This window comes from Puntigrus tetrazona, chromosome 1 (assembly GCF_018831695.1).
Source record: "Puntigrus tetrazona isolate hp1 chromosome 1, ASM1883169v1, whole genome shotgun sequence".
Taxonomy (NCBI): Eukaryota; Metazoa; Chordata; class Actinopteri; order Cypriniformes; family Cyprinidae; genus Puntigrus; species Puntigrus tetrazona.
The window spans coordinates 18,166,843-18,192,090 of record NC_056699.1 but is presented as its reverse complement, the minus strand read 5'-3'; the positions used below and the strand labels follow the sequence as shown (position 1 = coordinate 18,192,090).

Sequence of the window (25,248 nt, the reverse complement as noted above, 5' to 3'; positions counted from 1 at the left end):
TCCTCCAACATGCACATACTACATCTGAAAAGGTCATGAAAAAAGGACACTGGCGGTCCAAAGCGACATGTGTGTGTGATGTTCTGATAATGTTCTTTTACGGTTTGTACCGTAATCTCCAAACTCTATGTGCTACAACTCAAACAATACCCCATTAGGATTTATGCGTTTTGCTACAGACTAAAATTGTGTTAAATGTAGACACAATGAGAAAAAAAATCATAACTCAAGGAACTAATATACACAAGAGGGAAAATATAGTTTCACAGTAGAGCTGATATTCATCTCTGTGAAACTGATATCCACTCATGCCTTTATTAAGGTGTGAGGCCAAATCCTATTTCCAATTTAAATAATAAACCTGGTTACCAGGTACATTTGTATTTCTGGTTGTGAAACCCATTGGCTTTATTCTCAAGTCAAGTACAGTTGAACTTGAGAGTGTACACAGGCAGCTGGCTCACATGTTGTGAATTAGATGGCTTAAGTCCAGTGGTGCTCCTTCTCGCGGCTATGTTTGTGTGTGGGGGGAAGGGGGAGCCACCGGTCGCTAACCACGCGTGCCTTAAACGCACGAGACAGAGGGACGAGATATAGAATACAATACAAGCTTAATCGACATCATTTCTGGCATAATGGGATCGAAGAATGCATTTTTGGTTTAAAAATGCAGGGGTTTAAAGAGACAACTCACTCATTTATTCTCTCCATCATGGTGTTCTAAACATATAAGTCTTACTTCTTCTGTTTTCAGTAAAAAAAAATCCATTCTATTTTTACAGTAACAAAATTGTAAAAAGGTTAGTATATTTTTTCCATACTGTAATTTGAACACATTATGTCTTGTAGCTATGCTTGAGTATTTTAACAGATTTGGAGATACTGCATTATGTCACTGGGATCCTTTGTAGTGAATGGGCGCCATCAGAATGAGAATCCAAACAGCTGGTAAAGACATCACAATAATTTACAAGTAATCTATCAGTTAACATCTTGTGAAGTGAAAAACTACATGTTTGTAAAAAATAAATCAATCGAGTTTACTTTAAACTCTTTCTCTTCTGACTAAAATACGAGTTCATGATCAATATTAATGGTTCCTCCAGTGCAAAAGTCCATCCCATAATGTTTACCTAAATCAAAAGTTTTGCCTGCAAACTATGCTTTATCTGTGCACATTTATCTTCTTATTCAGACTAGATGACTTTTTCACCGGAGGAAGTAATATTATGAATAAAGCGTATTTTATCCATAAGCAACAGTTTGAAGTTGAAACATATTTATGATGAATTTGTTTCCTACAAAGATGCAGCTTTTCATTTAACAAGATGTCGGACATCTTCCCAGTAGATGGACTGGAGTCATGTCAATTACTTGCGTTGTTGATGTTTTTATGAAGTGTTTGGAGTCTCATTCCGACGGCACCCATTCACAGCAGAGCATCCGTTAGTGAGTTAGTGATGTAATGCTAAATTTCTCCAAATGTGTTCTGATAAAGAAACAAACTCGTTTCCATTTTAAATAGCCGGAGGGTGAGTTTGTTGTCAGCTAATTTTCATTTTCAGGTGAACTTTTCCTTTAACTCGAGAGGCTATAAACTAGTAGACTTGTGGACTACATGCGCATTTGCCTCTATGAGGAGTGAACACCAAAAGCAGGTGCTAATTAGTATCTATGAACATCCTGACCTGTCATGTCTGAATAGAAATACACAGCATGTCAGGTGACTCATAACTCAAGCTTTGTAATGCACATCTGTTCCTGATAACAGCTGGTATGATGTTTTGATTCTTCTTAGCAAACTCAGCCTCATAACTCAGTGGAAATGTCCACTTGCTGCCCTTGAGCAGGCCTTCTTCAATGAGTGTGTCATTACAGCTGTGTGACATTGGCCTCGGGCCGGACGGTTTACAGTGAACACGCACAGAATGTCGCACGCCACGCTGTCCAAGTGCAGCTCTGAATCGCCGGCCGGCTGTCAGACGACTCCAGCAGAGGCACAGCCCCGTCTGAACTCCATTGTTTATTGTCTCATAACGTAAACACGGGGCCAGAACGCTGTCTTCAAAGAGGGTGGGGTAGTTCACCGGTCTGGATGTTGAGATGGCCAACTTTTTGGCATGGGTTAATTTCAATTTCAAAGGGAAAGTTCAACTTTTATATTCTTCAAAGCATCTTTGAAAGAAAAAAATGCTTCCCGTAGAAATATTAAATCGCACAACTATTTTATACATATACAGGGAAATACAGTAGGAGTAATTGTGTATTTGATTAATTTCAAATTAGAGATTTGAAGTGTGGCTGACTGGTTAGAGAGGACCAGCTTGACTCTTACAGGTAAGCTCGCAACCCTTCAGGGATTTAGCTTCTTGCTTATCCTAGGCAACATAAACCCAGTCTGGAGGTCATAAGTGAATCAGGGCCATGTCTGTGCGAGGCCACCATAGGCAAAGGAGGTGGTCACGCTGGATTCAGTGGGAGCAGGTCAGCATGAGTTCACGAGGTCACTCGTGTCACCAACACAAAGGATTTGTGGCATTTTTGCCTGTGTAAGTTGTCTGTGTATAGACTTTCGGGAAGGTCTGTTTATTACTTCAAGGCTTGCCATAAGCCAGATTAGTGGAAATTCTGTGGCATATCATTCCAAAGGTGCTGAAAACAGGACCTTGTATGGGTTTTAATGCTTGAATTAGGTGCTACGTGTGGTGTTTGCTGAGGAAAACCCCTACTAAGAGCTTTTTGTGTTTGAGATAGAGCCCCACATTTTTGGAAATCCCTATCTGGATCACACAGAAATCGCATTACTTTACTGTTTTAATCATAGCTTTGTATATACTAGTCTTGCTTTTTTTAATCTATCTATCTATCTATCTATCTATCTATCTATCTATCTATCTATCTATCTATCTATCTATCTATCTATCTATCTATCTCTATCTCTCTCTCTCTCTCTCTCTATCTCTCTCTCTCTCTCTCTCTCTCTCAGTAATGTTTTTTTTTTCTCTTTCATGAACTAGATTTACTATTTGCTGTTGGCTAGAAGTGGTATCAGTGGAAGGGGCATTGTCATTCTAGGTTGGATCTGATTGGATAAAAATCTTTATAGTACCGATGCATGAGTAATTTTTTGTGTGAGTGTGTGTGTGTTTGTTGTCCCCCTTCCCCCTATAAATGAATGTAAAGCTCCATTGTTTTTTTTTGTTTTTTTTACTAATTTACATATTTATGTTTTTCGTAAATATAGTTGCTCTAGATATGCCAGGCTCAAATATTTATTAGCAGGTTTATTTATTAATTTTTTTAACCCATACCCTTAATCATTATTCAGTAAATTACAAACAGCATGGAAAAGTCGAGGGACCTGTGATTACTTTTGAGGCCTTGGATTCAAGAAGGTTGGGAGCTACTTTATTATGTAGATAACCATAAAGTTAACAGATATGGGCTAAAATGTTTAATCTTATTCTTCTCATTTGCATATAAGATTAAGCTCTGTATTACGTAATATACCGATACAAACTTTGCCCATAGTCATAATAGAGATAACGACAGGCAAGGCTGGCAGCAAGACACATCATTGCATCATTGTTGATGTTTTCAGACTGTCACATCTGGTGTTGACCACTGGGGTATTATGTGAGATTCTGTCTCCGTGGCTCTGCTAATAGATGGCTGTTCATTCTCTGCCAGGCTTCGACACACCCAGGGAAATAAAATTCATGCTGATCAACATCAGTTGATAGGTGAGGTGTGTAAGATGAGCTTGCCCTAAGTCATTTATTAGGACATCTAAAAGCTTGTCCAGGGCATAACCGGCATCTGAAAACTGGCACAAAATTAGCTTAAAGCAAAGACTTTTTCTTATTTTACTGCATTGTTTAATTATAGAACACTCACTTAAGGATGCAAAACCATGTCACTATAGTGAGTTTATTCATGCTGTCTACCCAAGGAAAGATATAACCTGTGACACTGTAAAGTCAACAATTCTTCATCTATTTTTTTTTCAATTGCATCACAAGTAACTACTCGAGTGCCTGAATAAGTGGAAACCAAGTGCAACTTTCTTAACTTAAGACTGTCAAATTCATTGTTTACTTGCCATACCTGTTGTGCATGTTGATGGACTGAAGGATCTGTCCTCCTTCACTGTTTACATGTTCAACACTGTAAAACAACAAGGAATCAGCACGATTCGGAAAGTCACATCCAGCACTGAATTTCTTACAAAGTGCAGCATGCAGTGAATTATCACGCCTTGAAATCACTCATACTGTGCAGTAATACATTAATCCAATCTTTCCAAATGTCTTTTACATCAAATGCATTCAAGGAATGAAGTTCTTGCACTTGCTCAGTGCTTCACTTGAAGGTGCTAAAGCAGCAATACCAGCTTCTACGCACCTTTCTCTTCTAATGAGGCTCATTGTAGAACCTGAGAGAAATTCTAAGAAGTTAGTAGGAATTTTCCTAAATACAATTCTTGAAAAAAGTTCTCATAAGTGTTCTTTTAAAGAAAGAAAGAAAAAATGTTCTCTTTCGGTATAAATATGCACCTTTAAGGTACTAATATGCATTCTTTAGAGGTAAAAAAAGTACAAAAGTCTACCTTATGAAAAGTGACACCCCAGTGACATTTTTTTTAAGAACATGGCAGTATTTGATGTTATTACTGATGATTATATGGTGTTTCTAGAAGATGCACTAATCAACTCAATGAAAAACACCTCGAAGGGCATTATAATCATTATAAGTGTCCACACTATTTTCATTGCAACTGGCTTGACAGGAGTTCAAATGGTTGTGCTTTAATTTACAAATGGTAATTTTCAAAGAGCCTGTTTCAAGATGAAGCGTTCTTTTGAATTCATCCGTGCTTCCTCTAGAATGAATGCATGCTGTATCACTGTGTGTGTGTGTGTGTGTGTGTGAGTGCTTTGTGCTAAAGTTAAAAAAAGGCCATCTTTCAAACATTTTAAACATGTTTCCTTCTTAAAAAAAGAGGAGGAAAAAATTTAAATAGTTAAATTTGTTAATGTTTTTGAATCTGACCTCTGATTAATAAACATCTATGCTATTAGCTTTCTGTAATACCTATGATTTGCATAATTTCTTTAGTGAAATGGACAGACAGCAACATTCATACAATATGCAATATAGTATACAATAGATACCATTTTCAAAAATTCTAAAAGCAACGAGTTGCTCTTATAATTCTAAATTCTTTTTTTTTGAAAGCAAAATAGCCTTGACATCTTTCTCATATTTAGTCTCACAGATACCTTTTACTTCCTTGTAATTCACAGCTCCATCATTTACATTTAAAGAGCATTAGAGGGGCAGCCATATTGAGCCACTCACTTCAGATCACCCCCAGTGGATAGTAATTCAGGTTCTGGTATATTAAGAGGATGTAAATGCATTTTACACGCACTCACTGACGTCGCAGTTGACCCTTTGCTAGATCCAGGTCTTAATAGCCCTCTGGGGACCCATAATTCTCCGCGGGCTGACCGTAATTTCCCACTGCGGGCTGCTCTGCGTGGTGCGTGGAGTGGGTGCAGTGATAATGTTTAGACTGTCTCACTTTGGTTATGTAAGCCATTTGTCCTCTCCCCTGTTTGTTTTACCTAATCTACCTTTAGCTTTTGCCGCATTCCAAGTTGTGTTACATAAATACCCTAGACTGGAGAGGAGGTGGCTGTCGGTAAGAGCGGTCGCTGTTTGCACAATGAATGGTGAGCCTCTTGAAAGTGAGCAGGACTCATTTTCTCCGGCTTTGGTTAGCATCTGTGCACTGTGAAGTCTGCTAACTTTACACCCACCTTAACTGATGGAGAACAGCTCTAATGGTTTAAATTCAGTGCAACCATCACCGCATGTTCTATTTCTGCCCAATGCAGGAGAAAGACTGCTGCTTTAGCGCTCTGTTGAGATTGATACGTGACAGCTCCAGCGCACTGCATTCGAGCAGTTATATGGTTTGTTATTTTTGCATTCCTGATCCATCTGTCAGTCTTCTTTCTCAACCCTGCCAGTATCTTTCTGCAGATCTCAGCTGATGCAGCAGCACGTAAGCAGCAATAAATATTCAGAATCCAAATAATATAGCGAATACCCAAACTCTGCATTCCATTACCATTAGTTTCCAAGTTGCGCTTGAACATAATGTATTATATGCTTATTTCCATCCATGACCGGTAAGTGATCGCTACCGTTTTAGTTCACAATTGCTTCCTTTGAAAGAGTTTAGGTTGTGTAATTGCACAGGGAACAATATGTGTTTACGTATTAGGGTGCAGTATCGTAAAAAATTGCTTCCTGTTTATGTCCATTATACTTGGTCATTTAACACACTGTATTATGGCTATTGCACCAACAGATTTTGTTTAATGAATGCAATTGGGTCATTCCTACTGTGCAGTATATTCTTAAGCAATCATATGTATTGGACGGAATATAGAGTTTGCAAATTTAAAAGAAGGAGTGATAGGTGTTAATAATCTCTTCTGCCATAATATCACAATTAAATGAACATAATTGCAGCACTTCGGTTGAGTGGATGTTGCTATTTTTGTTATTTCCCTGGGGGCTTTGCAGTAACCCATATTCCTAGAAATGTATGCTATATGCAATATAAGTATGGTATATGTAGGCTCTAATCAAATCATGCTTCAGGAATGTATTAAGTAATCAATTTATTGTTTGTTCTGTATCCTTAATAAAAATATAATAAAACAACTGCTGTAGTCATGCAGCTGGTTGTCAGTAACTTACTGTAGAGATACATTTATTAAATTTATTGGCAACAGTTTGTTTAAATACAAATTAACATTAAAAATAAACAAGTCTTAATCTTTACAGAATAAAACTATTAAATACTGCCCCATGAAAAGCATTCTGGGAACCAGAAATCCTCATCAACCTTTTTCCGTTTTTTTTTTGTTTGTTTTTCTTTAAATTGGTTCCCAGAAATGCTTTGCATGAGGCTGTTATTTTATTTTATTACTTTTGCCAGTTAGTAACATAAATTTAAATCTATACTGGCGTTAGTGGCAATCAGCTGCCAGTAATACTGTAATTTCTACAGACATTTTTACCAGTATATTATAATATAATACAACCTGCTGTCCTGTTGAAAAAAAATAATGCCAGATACCATCATTCAGGAAATTGCATCAATTTTAATAGGAACACAAACATCAGTAAGTATTAGCAAGGAATCTGATAAATTTCTTTGATGTTTTGTGGCATTATTTGTTCTGGCTCACTCTAAAGTATTCCAGATTTAAATCAAAGTTACAGACATTGTGATAATATTAAAATTCTAAATATTGTTAAATTAACCTCATGTCAGCCAACTTTCTAACCCTTATTGATGTCTTATAACATGTTTATTAACCAATGGTAAATAATGGTAAGTAATAAAGTGCCTGATCTTGATCAAAGCAAAGTCTAACATGTCCTTAGACAAGATGTTTTTTCATATATATGTGTGTGTGTGTGTGTGTGTGTGTGTGTGTGTGCGTGCGTGTGTGTTTGTGTATGCATTGCATAACAATAATGACAGAATTGTCATATCAACGAGGGCTTCTGCGTTTCTGCATTCTCGGGTGTTTCAAGCAAACTACTTGCTTACAGATGCATTTCTGATTTTTTTTAAAAATGAAATCTTAAGATAAAAAAGCATATCTACAGAGAAAGAAAAGAAAATAACAGACCCAAAGCTATAAAAAAATGCTGTTTGATCTGAATGCATGCTGAGTCCATTCTAATTAGACTGCAATTGTACATAAAATAAATGAGAAATGGAAACACCTGTACACAGTTATAAACGTCCTCATTTCACCCCGCACCTTTTTCTTATTACAGTCCTCATGACCTGTCTGTTTCCAGATTCAAGCGCTGCTGAATGTTTTTACATGCATCTTATAGAACATACAAGAAATAAGAATGGCCACAAATACCGATAAAAAAAGTTAACTTTGAGATTTTGTGCTCTGTCATTTCAAAAAGTGTTGTTTCAGAGAAAATAAAGCTTTATTATATTACACTGTTTCGTAAATGTATGCACATACATGATATAACAGTAGATATGTATGATATGTTACACAATGATTCATTTAAAAAATTTCGGAAACCTTGTAACGCAAAAATATTTTTATATCAAGTATTTTTTACTCTATTCTCAAATCAATCTGTCCATGTTTTGATATCAAAACCAGAGTAAACAAAGAATTCAACATGTAACGTAAACAGAGTTTATTGCGTTGTCGGTTTTTTTTAATGAGCTGTTTTTTTGATAGTTATCAGCATTTGTTGTATATATAAACTCACTCGTTGACCACAGAAGTGAGGGCTTCTTCAATAAGAGTCAGTAGAGTCAAAGAGAGTCAATGGCGCAAACGGAAGTACAATTCAGAATCTAACTTCAAAATTCGAACTTTTTCTAAACGAGAGGTGAAGCAGGTTACCAGTTCACTTCATTATTTCTATCAAAAAACACAAGCGGCGTCCACCAGCTAAAGTTGTAGATGTTAATTAGAGTTTTTCTCTCATGCACAAAACACAACAGCAGCGTTCTCGCGGTATGCCGGTCATAAGGGCGATCTGTTTCATAACAACCAACGCTGACCTACTTCCTGCAAAAGCAGTCACCTTGTCAGCCCTTTGTTTTGTCTTTGTCTTTTTTAGTCGGTGGCAAGGAACGCTCGGTGCAGAACAAGACAAACGGAGGGGCTCGCTGAACGGTTTAATGCAGCCAGACCTCTCCACATCATGCACAGCGAGCGTTGCGGTGCCGCCGGGGCGATTAGCTCACCAGGGCTTGTCAATCGACTCCCTCGCAAGAGACCCCTGCTAACCGGCTAACAAATTGAATGTGTGTTTAGACGGACGAGGGAGAATTAGATCAGCCCTCTCGACTGTGTCAGAAAGATGCGGTGAAGTTACTACCCGCACCGGGCCTTGAGAGGGAGCGTGCCTCCGAGACCCAGAGGCTTGTTAAGACTCAAGGATGTTGTCAGAATGCTAACCAGACAATTACCGTGCACTACTGATTAAAACGAGAGCACGCTCATTATCAAAGTCGAAGCGGGGGAGGTACGCGCTAAGCCTATCTTGCCATTAAAGTATTGTTCGAGTCTTACTGTTGGGTTTAAACGAGCTTCGTTTTTCCTGCACGCCATAGGCGTCTTTCAAAGGGTGACTTTCACCCGGTCCGCAGGGCATCCTTCTGAGAGGCTCTGCCCACTCAGGCTATGTCAGGTTTCACTGGGCCATTTAATCAGATTTCTGCCAAGTCAGCCAGACTATTTGGAGTATGTGCTTCATTTTCAATGTTTCAATTTCATTTTGGAGGGCACGGGATATAAAAATCTCTCTATTTCAGTTTCCAGCGTTCTCTCATTTTCTGCCACTTAATGTTGCTCAGTATTTATTTCTGTGCGCATGGCTTTTTTGGGCTCCGGTAGATTAGATATAAATCGACTGCTTCGAATGTGGCGTGTTATATACGGGTGCGTTTGTGTAGATGGTGTGTAGTGTGTTTGCTGAACAGACCATTCTCGTGATCTGGAGCAAAATGGTGAGGCATACGTTATGAGTCAGTGACATATGCCGTGCCCTTTGGGTGCCCAGTAACAATGTGGGAATTACGTGATTTCTGCGGTGCTAAAATCATTGGGCTCAAACGGCCCTGCAGAGCAGGACAAACTTAGCTCAGACCTGGGGTGTTATTTATGGCCATTCTATTTTTTTTTTTGTGCATTTTTTTCAAATAAGAGGCAGGTCAATTAATTTTTTCTCTGAATTTAGCGATTGATTAATGCTCACTCACAGTTTAATAATAATAATAATGAAGTATTATTTATAATTCAACAACTTCTGTCAGCCCTATCAAAAACGTGTGCAACCAACGTTTAGAAACAATAGATTAATAATAATTGTGTACAATCTGGTGTTTTTAATGTCAAAATATTTATCATATGTGACGCTGGACCACAAAATCAGTCATAAGTTCTTGTATATTTGTAGCATTCTATGGGTTAACATTAGCATTCTTTAATGTCAAATTCATTAGGATATTAAATAAAGATCATATTCCATGAAGATATTTTGAAAAATTCCTACAGTAAATAAATCAAAACTTTTTTTGATTAGTAATATGTGTTGCTAAGGACTTATATATATGCATATATGTATAAAATTTGTTGATTAAAAGACAATTATTTACTTCCAGTTGCATATGCTTGAAATTGTTCAATTCCTACAGTTACCCTTGAACTGCCAAACACAGAACTATTTCTGACCATGTTGGCTTATGTAATTAGTGTGGTTTGTCACCTGCACCTGATGTCTCAAGTACAGTTTACAGGTACAATTTTATTTGCTCTTGTTTCAGTGCGTCTTTGAGACACACGTCTTCAACAGCCAAAGTGTGTCTGGTGTGCGGAGACGAGGCGTCAGGATGTCACTATGGGGTTGTTACATGTGGAAGCTGTAAAGTTTTCTTCAAAAGAGCAGTAGAAGGTAAGGCTCTCATCTGTTTTCTCACTTACACTTACTCGTTCTGTTGAGAAATGTCTTTATGTCTTATTAACGGGATGATTCCTTGCTGAAAAGGCCAGCTTAAAGCAGCATGAATTCCTGCCTCATTTATGCGTAATATTTCAAGGAGCTCTAGAGATTGCAACTATTCTAGATGGCAAGATTATGCATTTTTATCCAAGTGGTTCAAAAAAGATTAATTCAAATATAGATTACACATGTGGATTATATAACTCTTCAATAGTTCATCTAAATAAAACTGATGTACATAAAAATTTCCCATATAGGGATGCAGTAAACTAATATTTGCAATACATCACACAATACTTTGTAATGCATAAATGTCATATATTTGGTAAAGTAGCGCTGGCCGTCTAAATTTGGATAACTATGTCCTATGACAAGTGGAGTGAAATGTTGTTACATGTTTTTTTTATGGAAGTTGAACTGTCGGTGGGGCATTTGTATTAGCTCTGACGCAGACTCAAAGCTATCACAGCCTTTTTAGAAAGGTGCAAATTGCTGATTAAGCCAACAGACACATCCAAACTCCACCGAGCATGTAGTGTATAACAGCCAGGAGGAAAAAAGCGATCATCAGAGTCTGTTCAAAGAAACACCTGTTTGTTCCCAAGGCATTGTTGCTGTTGTTTTGCCCTGAAGAAAACCTGTCAAAATTTTGATATAGAGATACAAAGATCTTTCTTCCAAATTAACATCTGTGATTAAGTTGAAAATTAACACTGGATATCGCTAGTCTTAAAACTTGTTTCTCATATACTGGACTAGTATATTAGTAAACGGTATTTATTGCTTAGTTTGGGCTGTATGTTTAATGGTGCATCCAAAAATTTTAATTCTGCTATCAATTACCTCATACATTCATTTTTCTTCACAACAAAAAAAGGTGATGTTTTTAGTAAAGCCTGAGAGATTTCCGTTCTTACATTGACATCCGGTTTCACAGGCAAGGCTTAAGCTAGTCCCAGACTAAAATGCGTGCCTCGGTTAAAAATATCTTGCCCTGACACATCTTAAAATACGTCAGTGTCACTATTCTGTGTCAATGTGCAGTGTTTTTCTTCTATAGCAATTTTGTTGCATAAATATCTTAATTTAATTAAGGAGTAGTATTGGATTAAGCTAAGCCACGTGTGTGAAACTGGTCCTTAAAGTTTAGAAATGAAATGATATAAGATCCTGTGAGAAGCAAGCACAACTGAGATTACGTTTACCGTATTTGATACGCTCGATGTACGTCTGTTAAACAGCGCTTATGCGTGAATTAAATCTGTTCATCGTATAAAGCGATTGTGTGTCTTCAGAAGACCGGTATTAAACTTCTCGGTATATTAATTTGAACTTTTTGAAGCGTTAAACTTTCATTGTAGGGACAGAAATCTCTCATGTTTCATTAAAACATCCTCATTTGTGTTTCAAAGAAGAACTAAAATCTTATGGGTTTGGAACCACACGAGGGTGAGTAAATGGTGACTGAACTCTCATTTTTGTGAGCTTTCCCTTTAACTCGCGGCTCTCTGGAATTCTCCATTCTGATGGGTCATAATATTTTTGTATAACGACCTAGTTTCGTGTCTCTTGCAACACACACTTCATGTCCATTTATTTATTATTCGTTAATCAGCGAGACGATGTACAGTCAGCCGGTCGTTATTGGAAAATAAACCATTTCAGGATGATACAGGACCCCTACTCCTGTGGGTTTGTTTTGAGATAATGACCAGCTGACTGTATGTCATCCTGTAACAATTACTACTAAACCAATTTAGTCGTTTACAGCAATATATAAAGTTATTAAATGATGGAAAAATATGTGTTTATATAAAGCGTTCTCCCAGGTTGTGATTGTTCCTCAGAGCCCTGAATGAGGTCACACCTCAAGGGCATTCAGAAGTGCAGCCGCTTTTCCAACACCACAGCAGAGGTAGTGCTGTGTAAGAGTGTGCGCTCCATTACCTTACCTGACCTCAGCCTAGTTACCATCTGAGTGTGAGAGAGAGAGAGAGAGGAGGGAGGAGACAGAGAGAGATTGTGAAGAGTGAGCTAGGGGAAGAGGGAGGGTGAGCAGTAAGATTGGAATAGGATAAAATGATAGTCAAGAGAGAGAATAGACAGAGAGAGGTCTGTTTCAAAACCTAGTCTCGCTCCATGCTGCCTACATAGGCAGCTGCTTTCTAAGGCAGCATCCTGTCCGTTTTGGAAGCTCATAAGAGACTGATTCGGAGCACTTTACGTAGGCAGCAACTCAGATAGGGGGCAGCACAAGGGAGATTTGACAGACAATTGTTATCAGTGGAATTTGCGATTAGTATGCCACTGTAGGCAATTTAGTTTCGAACAAAGACTAACAGTAAAAACTACCAAGACTGATATTTAAAGATGTACGAGCGGAAGTAAAAAAGCCATTATTTTTTTAATCTTCGCTGATTTTTGAAAGGCGGAAAGGTCTTGACTGCTCTTTCTGATGTGAAAGAAAACCGCTAAAAATTAAGGCATAGATGCGGGGAAAAAATTCACAAAATATTGCAGTCAATACTTAACAACCTCTGTTGTGTAGCTTCTGAGCTGCGTGGATAATAACTAATAGCAGCACAAACACTTGTTTCTGTGGGAATAGTGTGAAGTGGCCATATGGTACCAGCTAATACTCAACAGACTTTTATTAGGAGCTCTACAGCTGTTCAGTCTGAGGACTAAAATATTTGTTCCTTCATTATGAGAATCTGTTATTACGTTTGGCACTAGGGATTGACTGGTTTCACTGTGTTGGTTTAGCTGTAGGGTTTGGGACCTCGAGGATGGAGAAGGACAAACGCTAAATGATAGGAATTCACGTTCAGCATTTATAGTGTTGTAGCTGTTCTTTATAAAGGCATGTATTCACGCCCCAGTGCATTTACTAAAAAAAGAAAATTACTCAATCCAGGAACCTGCAACATATTTTACACAATTCACATTATAGAATTTCAATTATTTTAAAATGCGGTGTGTTTTCTGCATGCAGACTGGAGAGATGTTTGCACATTGTCTCTGCTGAGCTCAGGAACAGCGCTATTTCAATAAAAAAGGTTCATTTTTACATTGACTATGTTTACATTCACACTTATAATGTGATTAAGGCAGTCCTGAAATTACGTTAATGTGATTATACTCATAATTAGTGCAACCATAATTGAAGTATGTAGGCACATATACACTTTCAGCACATTTCTTCTTCTCTTTCGCTGGCCGAAGCGTACATGCTTTTGCTGGAGAGGAAAAGCGCGTTACGCTCACGCACAGCTTTGAAAGCTGGGAAGCACAGGGAATAGAGTTTATGCTCACATTTATACAGGATATGGCTATCATGGTCAAAAACACTGGAACTGAGTCATTTTTATCTGAACGTTCGACCGATAATCATTTACTCACTTTCAACTTTTGGTCTGTTGAATGCAAAGTAAGTTATTATAAGGAAAGCCCAAGTTGCCGGTAGCCATTGATTCTTGTAGTATTTATTTATTTTTTTAAATATATATATATAATGGAAGTCAATGGCTACCCACCACTATATTTGGTCCCCGGCATTTTTCAAAATATTTTCTTTTGTGTGCCACAGAAGACAGAAACTCATCTAGATTTTAGCGACTTGAGGGTGAGTAAATGATTACAGAATTGAAGCACTTTTGAATAAACAAAATAATGGCAAGTAGCATGTAAACAGGATTAAAGAGGTTTGTTTGTGTCATGTAAAATCTTAATCCGAGTAATTTGTTATTCAGATTATTGCCGGTAAACAGACTATTGGCACACATGTAGCCACTGCCATGCCATCGAGGTTTTTGAAGTTTTTGGACATACACTTTATTAGCAAACTTACAAGCCTAGTGAAGTATGTGAGATGTTTGATGCAGTTGATCTGTCCAAAGTTTTCTCACGATCAACACATTTCCTCATCACTTGTCCATTTCAAAATCCCAAACCACAGTCTGTAGCTTGGCTGTGATTTCCATATGTTTTTTTTTTTTTTCCAGACAGCTCAGCAGATGCTTATTATTCAAAAGCCATCAGTGTCTTGGCATGTCATCATGTTTAATGATACTCAGCGTCAGTCCTGCACAACTCATCATTTACAGGCTTGTATTGAACTGGCTAAACCATTACGAAACAATCACGTTTTCAGTAGAGTTTTCAGTACACTTTTCTGGTACTTGGCAAACAAAATACTAAAGAAAAGGGCACAGATTTAGCCCAGCTTTAACGTGTCTATATGACAGTTGGTTTTGTATTGTGCTTTTTGGAACGGAAGCGTCATGCATCAGTATTAAAGAGTGAGAAAGTTTTTTTGTGGAAAAACAAAAAAGAAAGATTAATTAAAAAGACAGAATGTAGCACCTGGTGCCCCTAAGTACAAATTCACAGAACATTTAATGATTTAATGACTTTATTGAGAGGGAAAATAAACATATTATTTCCATCTTAGAGTAACAAAATAAGGCAGTAACAAAATCTAGAGTTATACACACATACAATATATAGCCATAATTGTTATATATATATATATATATATATATATATATATATATATATATATATATATATATATATATATATGTATGTATGTATAAAATACATAAATGGCTTCATAATGTATATCCCTAAGGACGAATCTAAAATATACTTTTGACAAAAAGTGAATCTCCACAAGCCTCACTTTGTCACGCTTGTGGTTGACAGGCACACATACTGTAGTATGCCAGAACTCAGAGTGCTGTGGTTGGTCAGTGAGCATACAGTCCACTAAAGAGGTCATACAAACCCTTTTTCCTCACCTCAAATAACCTTTCTGTGTTTGCCTACAGCACCGCTGCTTTCAGTATCTGCCATCTCTTCCGCCTTCTGGGTGATACCTTTGTTCTTTGACATCAATGCAAAACGAGACACCCTTTGTGTTTAAGCAAATCGGATGACGGCTATCACATTATGGCATCTGTGTTTCCAACATCAATATATTTTGGGACATGGGTCGTGACCATGTATTATTGATACGGTAGAGGTTATGAAAGGCTTTATTCTGGTCAGTTGGTCTCAGATGTTATTTACTGTATTAATTTATCATCATAACCACAATAACTAACCAAACTATCTGGATTTATTAATCTGTATGTTGCCTTCAAGGCAGCCTTAAGCCCGACGTACAGCGAAACTGCAGAGAAAAAGACTCATTTCCATATGCAGTATAAATATATAACACCTTTTTTCCATTGGACGTTGTATACAGATGAAGCAGTAGCTTTTCAACCTTGGACCAGAAACAATTTCTAACAGGAAAGCAGAGGACTGCAAAGTGCAGGAAGTGCATGTGTGGAAATAACAAATGATGAGAGGAAACTGGAAAAACTGTATTTTCATAAATGATTACAGCTGCGCTTTGGTTTGTAATTTAACTCTCATGCGTCAGTTCACGCAATAATCCCTCTGAAGTCTGCATGCCGGCTATTGGATGAACACAGAAAATAAGATCTGCAGTTAACATCAATTAGGAAAGCATATTTAGCAGAAATAAATCAATGTCTTACTTTAGAAACTGAAATTGGTAATGTCATTAACTGAAGGGGTGCTTACATTGTGATTAAATCGCTGGAGAGATTTACAGAGCTGGTGCTCGCTGGTCCCTAACCCTCAAGTTCTGTATTGGATGTTGGACCATTATCTGAACTTCTCTAACTGTCATTGTCACTCATGGCATCAGAAGTCTCTGAAAATTGCTTTGTCATTTTTTGTGAACACCTCTTTATACACTTAAAGGTGACATCAAAAAGATTAGCCCGGTAACTTTGCTTTAGTAAGCCATTTTCTGCAAGCCTTTGAAAAAACGAGCTTGTCTGATCTCGCTTCCCTTGTGCCGTTGCAAAGGGATGTCATTGTAATAATACTGCCCCTTAATCTGTAAACTTCTACCCACGATTTTGCAAGCAACAACGCTGTACCAGTTCAAATGTCATAGCGAAAGTTTGAGCAATACATGCTAACAGAGCCTCAGAGGAGACAAGAGAGCAGTGGATTTATTGATTTATTTACTCGAACCTATATTACTGCTGCCACGCAGATCTAATACAAACATGCCATTTATTTCTCAGCTGTTTACCTTCACAGACATAATTAACCAATTGTTTTTGTAACGTTAACATTAGCTTGTGTGTTTTTTATGTAAACTTGTGTGTGAATGAAAACTTTGACAACCTCAGATGTGTGCACTCAAGATATCCGTAGTTTAAACTAATATGGGTTTAAAACACACGATTTCAGCACGATAAACATGACAGTCAGAATAAAACTGATGTACGAGCTTTAACGGTGCAGATCTATTCTGGAAAAGGAGGGCGGAGAGTAGCCGGTCATTTGCATTTAAAAAGCCTGGCACTGAAATCAGCCTGTTTCTGCTTCCATTCATAATAGGCATTTCCAAAATGATATAATAAGTGATACACTGGGTATTTAGAGCTGAAACTTCACAGACACATTCTGGGGACACCAGAGACTTATATTACATATTGTAAAAAGGGGCATATTATGTCTCCTTTAAAAGCTTTGGTGTAAGCAAACACATTCTCGCTCTAAACTTGATGGAATAATCTGGTAACTGGGTATATTCAGGTAATCAGCTGGGCACATAACATTACTGAACCTAGACCTGATCAAATGCAGCAAGTGTTGGATGGGCAAAGTATATTATAAAATATAGCCATTATTGCATATATGTTGGGGTGTGATTTTTCAATGTAAACTGTCACAATAATTTTGTTTACAGTATTTGTATATTTATGAGTAGGTAATTTATGAGTGCCCTTAAAACAACCATTTATCAATTATGGCTCATTTCTACTGAGCGGTACGGTTCGGTACAGTACGGTACGGTACGCAATTATGTTTCCATAATCAGAAGTTGTGAATGGTATCCCCTTAACTCGTTTTGATTTTTTTTTTTAAATTGGATTATTTACATCTTACTTTACAAAAAATATAAGAGTGTATTTATTTTATTTTATAATTTCACACAGACAACAGTCATTTCTCAATATGTGTAATGTTCTGTTCTTGTGGACTTGTTAAACGTCATTGCCCAAAAACCTGATCATTTTTAAAATATTACCGTGTCAAGTTATTGTGTCAAGTGTAGTTTTAAGAATTTTTCAGATGAGAATGCATTGTTTAAAACTCAAATCTGAGGTTTATTTTTAAAGATAGTGCCGATTTCTTAGCTCCAGGCGATCACGGGCAGGTCCTTCTGACATTTGCCGCTGGCTCGGACATCTCTGTAGTAATTAAACATACAATTGGTTTTGAGTAACGTTATATTTAACAGGCATTCGTGGTCTCATCTGTCTTCATCCATCCCAGTGCAGTCAGTGTGCAAATTTAAAAATTGCTGCCGAAAAAAGCCTTTGTGTATCTGATGACCAGTTGCATCATGATACAGTATGAGAGTGTCTTTTTGAACCAGAAGTGAGCATGTTAATGGAGCGGATCATTTTCAGCTTTATTTTATTTTGAACTTTATTTCAATTTTACTAATCTCTTCGCATAAAGATATTGTACGGATTCGGAAGATTTGGAATGCGACAAGACTTTTGTAATACTTTTATACTGCTGTCTTTTCAATAATTACCTTTGAGAGTACTTTTATTTGCCTGTTGTTTGATTTATATTATTCAGAAGTGGGTAGGTTTAAGGTAGGGGTGGGGTTAGGTGCTCCATTCAAAGTATAATTTAAATATGCATTTCTATTTTTTTACAAATGCATGCAAACCTTTAATTTAACATTTAATTTGATTGAGCATCAAAAATTGATGCCAAGGGGTCCTAACTAAGTGTCAATATGTGACGATTTGAGAGTGAGAATGAGAGTTTGACTAACAAATCTGACCAGTCATAATGGAAATATAACACAATCTGCCATTTTGTCCAACAAACTTAAAAAATTTAAGTTGGTCGACTTGCGTAGTGATAGTCTTTCTATGGCTGACACATGATACGTCTAATGTTCATTCATGTTTATTTCATGCTGTAACTTGTAAAGAGGAAGAAACAATCAGTTGGGGTTTTGCTGGATCTGAGACGTTATAGCGATCTGTTACAATACATTAAACAGCCACTAGACGGTATTTATGGTTTTAATACATTTAAAAAATTACACAATTTGAAAGCGGACTTTTTCATACCTTCATACTTGTCTGTTGCTGCGTTGTTAGTTTTTAATTATAAAGACAAAAATACACTTCACTCAATACTTTTTTACAGTACGTCCCTAAAGTTGCAGAAATAGCGTTCTATAATAACAACTGATAGCAGCTTGATGTGAGTCACATGTAAGTGGTGAAAAAACTAGTCGGATGCTGATTCATATGCCATCGGCCTGTGGTTTGCTATGTTGTTGTTTATGTTACATGCAGCTAACGGCTAATGTGAAAAGGGCTTTATCCTCTTGGTCTAAATGTAGGTTAGATACATGACACTGCATTGCCATGAAAACAGATCTGAAGACTTGGCGTAAGGAGAACCGTTTTAAAAGAGATGCTCACGTGTCCGAGTCAAAGCCAGACATGACACGACAGTTGGAAAACAGATGAAAAAAGATGTGAATATTGTATTGCATCAGTCTCTCAGGGAGTTTCCTCTTTAAATATCTGCTTCATTACTAAGCTGACAGGCTAGGTTTTCAGTGCATCCCTCTATCACGAATGACGTGGTTGGCTAAAAGTAGACACAAGTACAGGAAGCCCCATGTTGGCTCTTCACATGCACACACTTTTTAGGCTGATGTGATATAGTATGAGTATTACAAATTCAGTCATAGAATTAAACTCAGCGCACACTGAAGCATAAGAGGAGGTTTTTGGAACTAACGGCATGTTGCAAAATGTGTATAAGGAGATGAATTTGTTGGATTAAAGGATCTACAAAATTTCAGGCTAAACGGGGCTAAAAAATTCTGAAATAAAACTGACAAAGAGTGTCTTTCCATAAATATGGTGAATTATTTTTTTATTTCCTTAACGTCGTTACAGCATCTAAGGCTATATTCATGGCGAGGACCAGTCAATCTATACACACAAGTCAATTTGTACACAAATCTTCTATTTCACACACCTCCAGTTAATTTTAGAGTATTCAATTAACCTAACGTGCATGTCTTTGGGCAGTGGGAGGAAACCAGAGCACCTGGCGTAAACCCACACAGACATAGGGAGAACCATAAATACGGTGAAAGAAGAGAATCCCGAAATGGGAAATAATTTACTCAACCTCATGTCGTTCAAAAATTTTATGACTTACTTTCTTCTACAGAACACACATGTCCATCCAAAAAGAAAAAAAAACACAGTTGGGTGAATACAGTAAGAAACAAGCAACTCTATAATGGTTAATAAAGCACTCAGGGATTTTAGGAAAAAGTCCATGTGGCTCTCTGAACATTTTCCAATAGTTCTGAATGGTTTTTGTGAAAACTAACCCAATATTAACTCTTTCTCTGGCAACGTTTTTGAAAAAAAAAATGCCAGCCAACTCTTTTATTCTAGCTAAAAGCATTCTTTTTTAATCAACACTTGAATGTAAGTTTTATACAGAAAAAAGATAATTAACATGTTGAGCAAAAAGATAAGAGAAAATAAAGTTTTATCGAATACTACATATAAATAAACAAAGCAAATATGTAGCACACCCAAAGCTTGCACAGTCCTTCCTGAATTTCATTTTGTAACATTAGGCAGCTTTAATTTATATGCTGTTTGTTGTTGATGATCGAATCAATTTTCATATGCATGTGCTTACATTTGAGATCACTTGTTTTTGAAGCAATTTTGACAGAAAATAATTATTAGCTGGTGCGCAGAAACAAGCTTGTGCGTAGAAACACCACAAAAAGGAGGTGAATACTTTCGCCACCTACTGGACTGGAGTGTAGAGGGTTAAATGACGAACACAAAATGTACAGATATAATGCCTTAAATATCAAATTGTTTTTTCCCCAAAACATATAATGCACTGCCATTGTCTTAAATTTCTTTTTTTGTTCTACATGAATAAAAAAATAACAAAAAGGTAGGTTTGGAAGGATGGCAAAAATGCCATATTTTGTTAACTATACCTTTGATCTGTATCTGACTTCGTTTTGTGTCAGTAAGGAAAAGGAACACTAAGGGCATGTTTACACAGCAGGTTTTGGTTCATATAAAATGAATCAAATAGAGTGCGATTGTTAATTAATTTAAAAGATGAACGCCATCTGAATAACTAACAGACTAAAATCCACCTTTAGTTTAGGGGGTTATTCACAAGATACAAGTCATAAAAGCTATCCAATCAGATTCTGACCTTTATCCTTGTGTCTTTTGTTTTGTATCTTTAGGTGTATCAGTGTTAAAAAGTTCAGCAACTTTCTTTTTCGGTCCAGACAAAAAGAAAACCAAATAACTGAAGGCATGCGAAACGCAATAAACTAAACTTTGAGAAAACAATAGCTAAACAATGATGTAACAAACTACAATTGTAATAAACCATAATATGCACTTGCTGAGATTTTTTAAGCCAATGCACATAAACACCGAACAGATATAGACCCACAAACTACAGCGCACTGAAACGCTACGATTCGTGAAGTTTCCCTTCCATCCTTATGTACACAAACAGTCTCTGCTGCTTTAGTACATAAACTCCTACACTTACACACACACACACACACACATGTGAGCCGGTACACAAACACAGTATGGTACAGTCTATGTGTACGTGCTTCTGATGGGCCAATGATTAACAGGATTTGTGGGGCAGCTGCGTACAGTGGTCAGAAGGGGCCCGAGAGTCAGCGGAACAGATTTCACTTCTGATTTGCGTCTGTGTTTGGATGGCGAGGCGGAGGAGGGCTTCGTTGTGTTTCCTGTGTCGCAGTTTACTGTTTTTTAGAGCAAGAAAAATGGGCTTATGTAAGGGGTCATGTGATTTAGCCAGAAATAGTGGCAAGGCTACAGCTGCTGTTGCTCCGTTTGCAGATCCTGGGCTTTTTTGGCAGCTTCTAGACAGACTCGCTGCGCATTTTCCCCTCCACCGAAAACACTCATTGTGCCTGTCTGCAGCCACGCGGTCCGTAAGCATTAAAGGAAAGCACCCTCATGTAATGGAAGCAGCACCGGTGGCGTGCAGTTTAGCAGCGAAGTCCTTCCCGTGATGCACAAGCGAAAGAGGGGGTGGAACATGGGTAAGAGAACGAAAGAGAGAGATGCACATGGCCGCGGTGCCTGGATGCGGCCCTGCGGCGCCGTGCTCTGGCCTGTGGAGCGCGTGGGTGTGTGGCGAGTCAGTGGAGCGGAACGGTGCTCTGAAACGAGAGCTCCATCCACGAGCTGTGGCCTTGGCCGGGGAAGGCAGCGCATGAGGGATTCTCAGGCTGTTACGGCCTCTGTCTTAGAGTCCCGCGCCAAGACATCAGCCAACCCATGACACACTCAGAAGCACTATTTGGGATGGCTCATTTGTCCTCTGTGATAATAGCGCAGGGGCGTAAAGTGTAAGACAGCTGTCTCCTTTGCGTCGTATATTCACAAAGAGATGACTGCGCACGAGGACCAGAATGCATCACAGCGTCCTTGTTGAAGGTCACATTTTTGCCAATGCACGTAATCGGGCGATTGTATTACGTCGTTAGGGCGGCAAATCAAAAATGGTTCTTTTTCTCCGAATTAATAACATTATATTGTAATTGGTTTTTCAAATTAAACAAAACACAGCGAAATGACTACACAGAAAACCATACAGCACGTCATTTTTGAGCACGTTCTCTCTCTTTTTGCAGGTCAGCACAACTACCTCTGTGCTGGGAGGAATGACTGTATCATTGACAAGATTCGGAGGAAAAACTGTCCCGCGTGCAGAGTACGGAAATGTCTGCAAGCCGGGATGAATCTTGGGGGTAACTGAATTTACTTTTTAAAAACTGTTGTGAAATGATATGAAATAATTACACTGGCACACCTGAGATCATTAATCTTAAAATATAAGAAACATGTCCAGAACATAAAAAAACACAAAACTTTATTGTGAATGTTATAATATGAGGGATTGCTATTTTAGTGGAGATTTACAGTGTTACAGAGGAATCTTTTTTCTCTTTTATTTATCAGAGGTAAGTGGCTTAAAAGAACATATTGAAATATGCTTCACACGCATCTGTGATTTCAATATAATTGCTCGATACTCGGGGAGCTGGAAAAAATGACCAAGGTGGGATGGTTTTTAAAAAGGATATTTGGATATTTGCGTTACAAATGCTAGCCAAGGGCCACGATGATTGGCGAAATCTTTACTATGATGGAGATATCGATAACGTGAGAAATCAGTATAGCCTTAACAACGGTGTACATCACTACAGCCATGCAAACTCCTGTAAACTACTAACTACTAGGTCAAAATGAACTAGTTACCCATTTTAATTAAGTTCCAGTGTAGGTCAGGCCAATGAAGCCTCTTTGGGTCATTCTAGGTGGAAATCTTTATGCTAAAATATCATATGAATGTATAAGGGGAGGTTTACAGTTTTGGTTCTATTTTTTTCATCATGTGATATGGTGGATGTGTTTTTAAAAGATAAATGAGCATCCATTTGAAAGACTACAAAGTTTTCACAAAGTTGTCAAGAGTATAAAATCTAGGCATTTACTGGGACTAGCACATATGCCACCTTCAGTCTCACTTACTGATGTGATATAAAATCTGCTGGCACAGGAATCTTGCAATTAATATCAAATTGGAACACTCACACAGCCAATTAACAGCATCCTCCCGAACCACACAAGAGGTCACATCTATACAGCAGGGATTTAAACTGTGATCCCTGCTATAAGATCCATCTCTTTTTGAATAATTACTTCTATCAGCTCCAGCTCATTTCAGATATGAAAAGCTGTAGGAACACCGCTAGAAGACTACACTGGGGGTCTTTTCATTAATACCTTGTTCATTTCAAATTATTTATCTCTCTTATAAATCACTGAAGGAATGTTTAACATAAATTGTAATTATTCATCAAATGGATCAGGCCGATCAAGCGAAGAGCTTTAATAATGTATGTTTGTTATTTCGCAGCACGGAAGTCCAAGAAGTTGGGGAAGATGAAAAGCGTAAGCGAGGATTCTTCCCTGCAGAACTCAAAGGACGGGCCTCCGTTTCTGACCTCGGAGAAAGAGTTGAGTTCGGCCAGTGCTCTTGTCCCCCACGTCCCCGCGGTAGCACCGTTTCTGTCACCGTCTGTGTGTAGCGTCCTGGAGCTCATAGAGCCCGAAGTGGTGTTCGCGGGCTACGATAACACACAGCCCGACACAACCGATCACCTGCTCACCAGCCTCAACCACCTCGCCGGAAAACAGATGATCCGAGTGGTCAAGTGGGCCAAAGTACTTCCAGGTATGCTTCCCAGGCAAATTTATTCTGCATATTCAAAAGACAGGGAAATTTTCTCCTGATTTGAACTTATTTGTAATTCAGGGTCAAGCATTATTTGAGATGTTGATCTCTGAAATGTACGTAGAAGCTATGCTGTCATATTGATACAATTTTTGACCTGTCGGCTGCACTGGTATAACAGGGTCTATGTAATTATTATTCTAATATAAAGTTCTATAACTGCGTTCAGGATCATACCTAACTATTCTTGCTTTTATTGGCAGCATTACAAGCATTTATGCTAATTGGACAAGTGACAGAAAAATTCTAATTCTGTCATAAATGACTCGCTTCAAGATCTTCAATCATCTTCAGAACACAAATTAAGATATTTTCGATGAAATCTAAGCAGTTTCTGACCCTTAATATATAGCAATGCAACTAAAATGTTCAAGGCCCAGAAATGTAGTATGAACGTTAATAAATTAGTCCATGTTCGTAGCACTCTTGTGAAAGCACTGTTGAGAGAAGAAACCGTTGAATAAAGATTTTTATTTTTTCGTTGTGCACAAAAAGTATTCTCGTAGTGTCATAAAACTGATGATGAACCAATGATGACATGGACTATTTTAGTGATGTTCTTGCTATGTTTCTGGGTCTTGAACATGTCAGTTGCATTGGTGTCTATGCAGGATCATATTTCATCAAAAACATCTTCATGTGCGTCCTGAAGATGAACAAAGGTCTTACAGGTTTGGAATGACATGACGGTGAGTAATTAATGACAGCATTTTCCTTTTTGGGTGAACTCAACCTTTAACATTCAGCATCCCTTATGTTCAAAAAGGCTGCATTTATCAAATTAAAAAAGTTAAGACAACAATTTTGGGAAACATTACAATTGTAAATAACTTGTCTATTTTAAAATGTAGTTTATTCTTTGATGCAGTGCTAAATTTTCAGCATTATTACAGGAGTCTTTAGTGTCATGTGATTCTTTAGAAATCACTCTAATATGCTGATTTGCAATATTTCTTAATATTTGAATGTTGAAAATTGTTGTGTGTCTGTAGTAACAGTAACCGATTAACTGAGAATTGCTAGCATATGCTACGGTATTCTAAACTAAACATCCCATACCATTTCTTTTAGTAGTTAATTATGATTTGGGATTTTATGATTTTGTCATTCCAAATTAAGTTTTCAAGGTACCTTGCAACGAGACGGTCATTTGCTGTATTGCAATTATTTGATACCAGGGTG

At 37.7% G+C, this 25,248-nt stretch overlaps 1 protein-coding gene across 1 annotated transcript in view; it reads left to right on the top strand.

Moving 5' to 3' along the window:
- The window catches only part of nr3c2 (nuclear receptor subfamily 3, group C, member 2), a 64,588-nt gene that overhangs the window by 26,190 nt on the left and 13,150 nt on the right, over positions 1-25,248 (top strand). Inside the window, exons 3-5 of the mRNA XM_043240927.1 lie at positions 10,403-10,530; positions 22,400-22,516; positions 23,689-24,006. Of these exons, the coding sequence (XP_043096862.1) occupies positions 10,403-10,530; positions 22,400-22,516; positions 23,689-24,006 (563 nt within the window). The remainder of the gene's footprint in view (positions 1-10,402; positions 10,531-22,399; positions 22,517-23,688; positions 24,007-25,248) is intronic.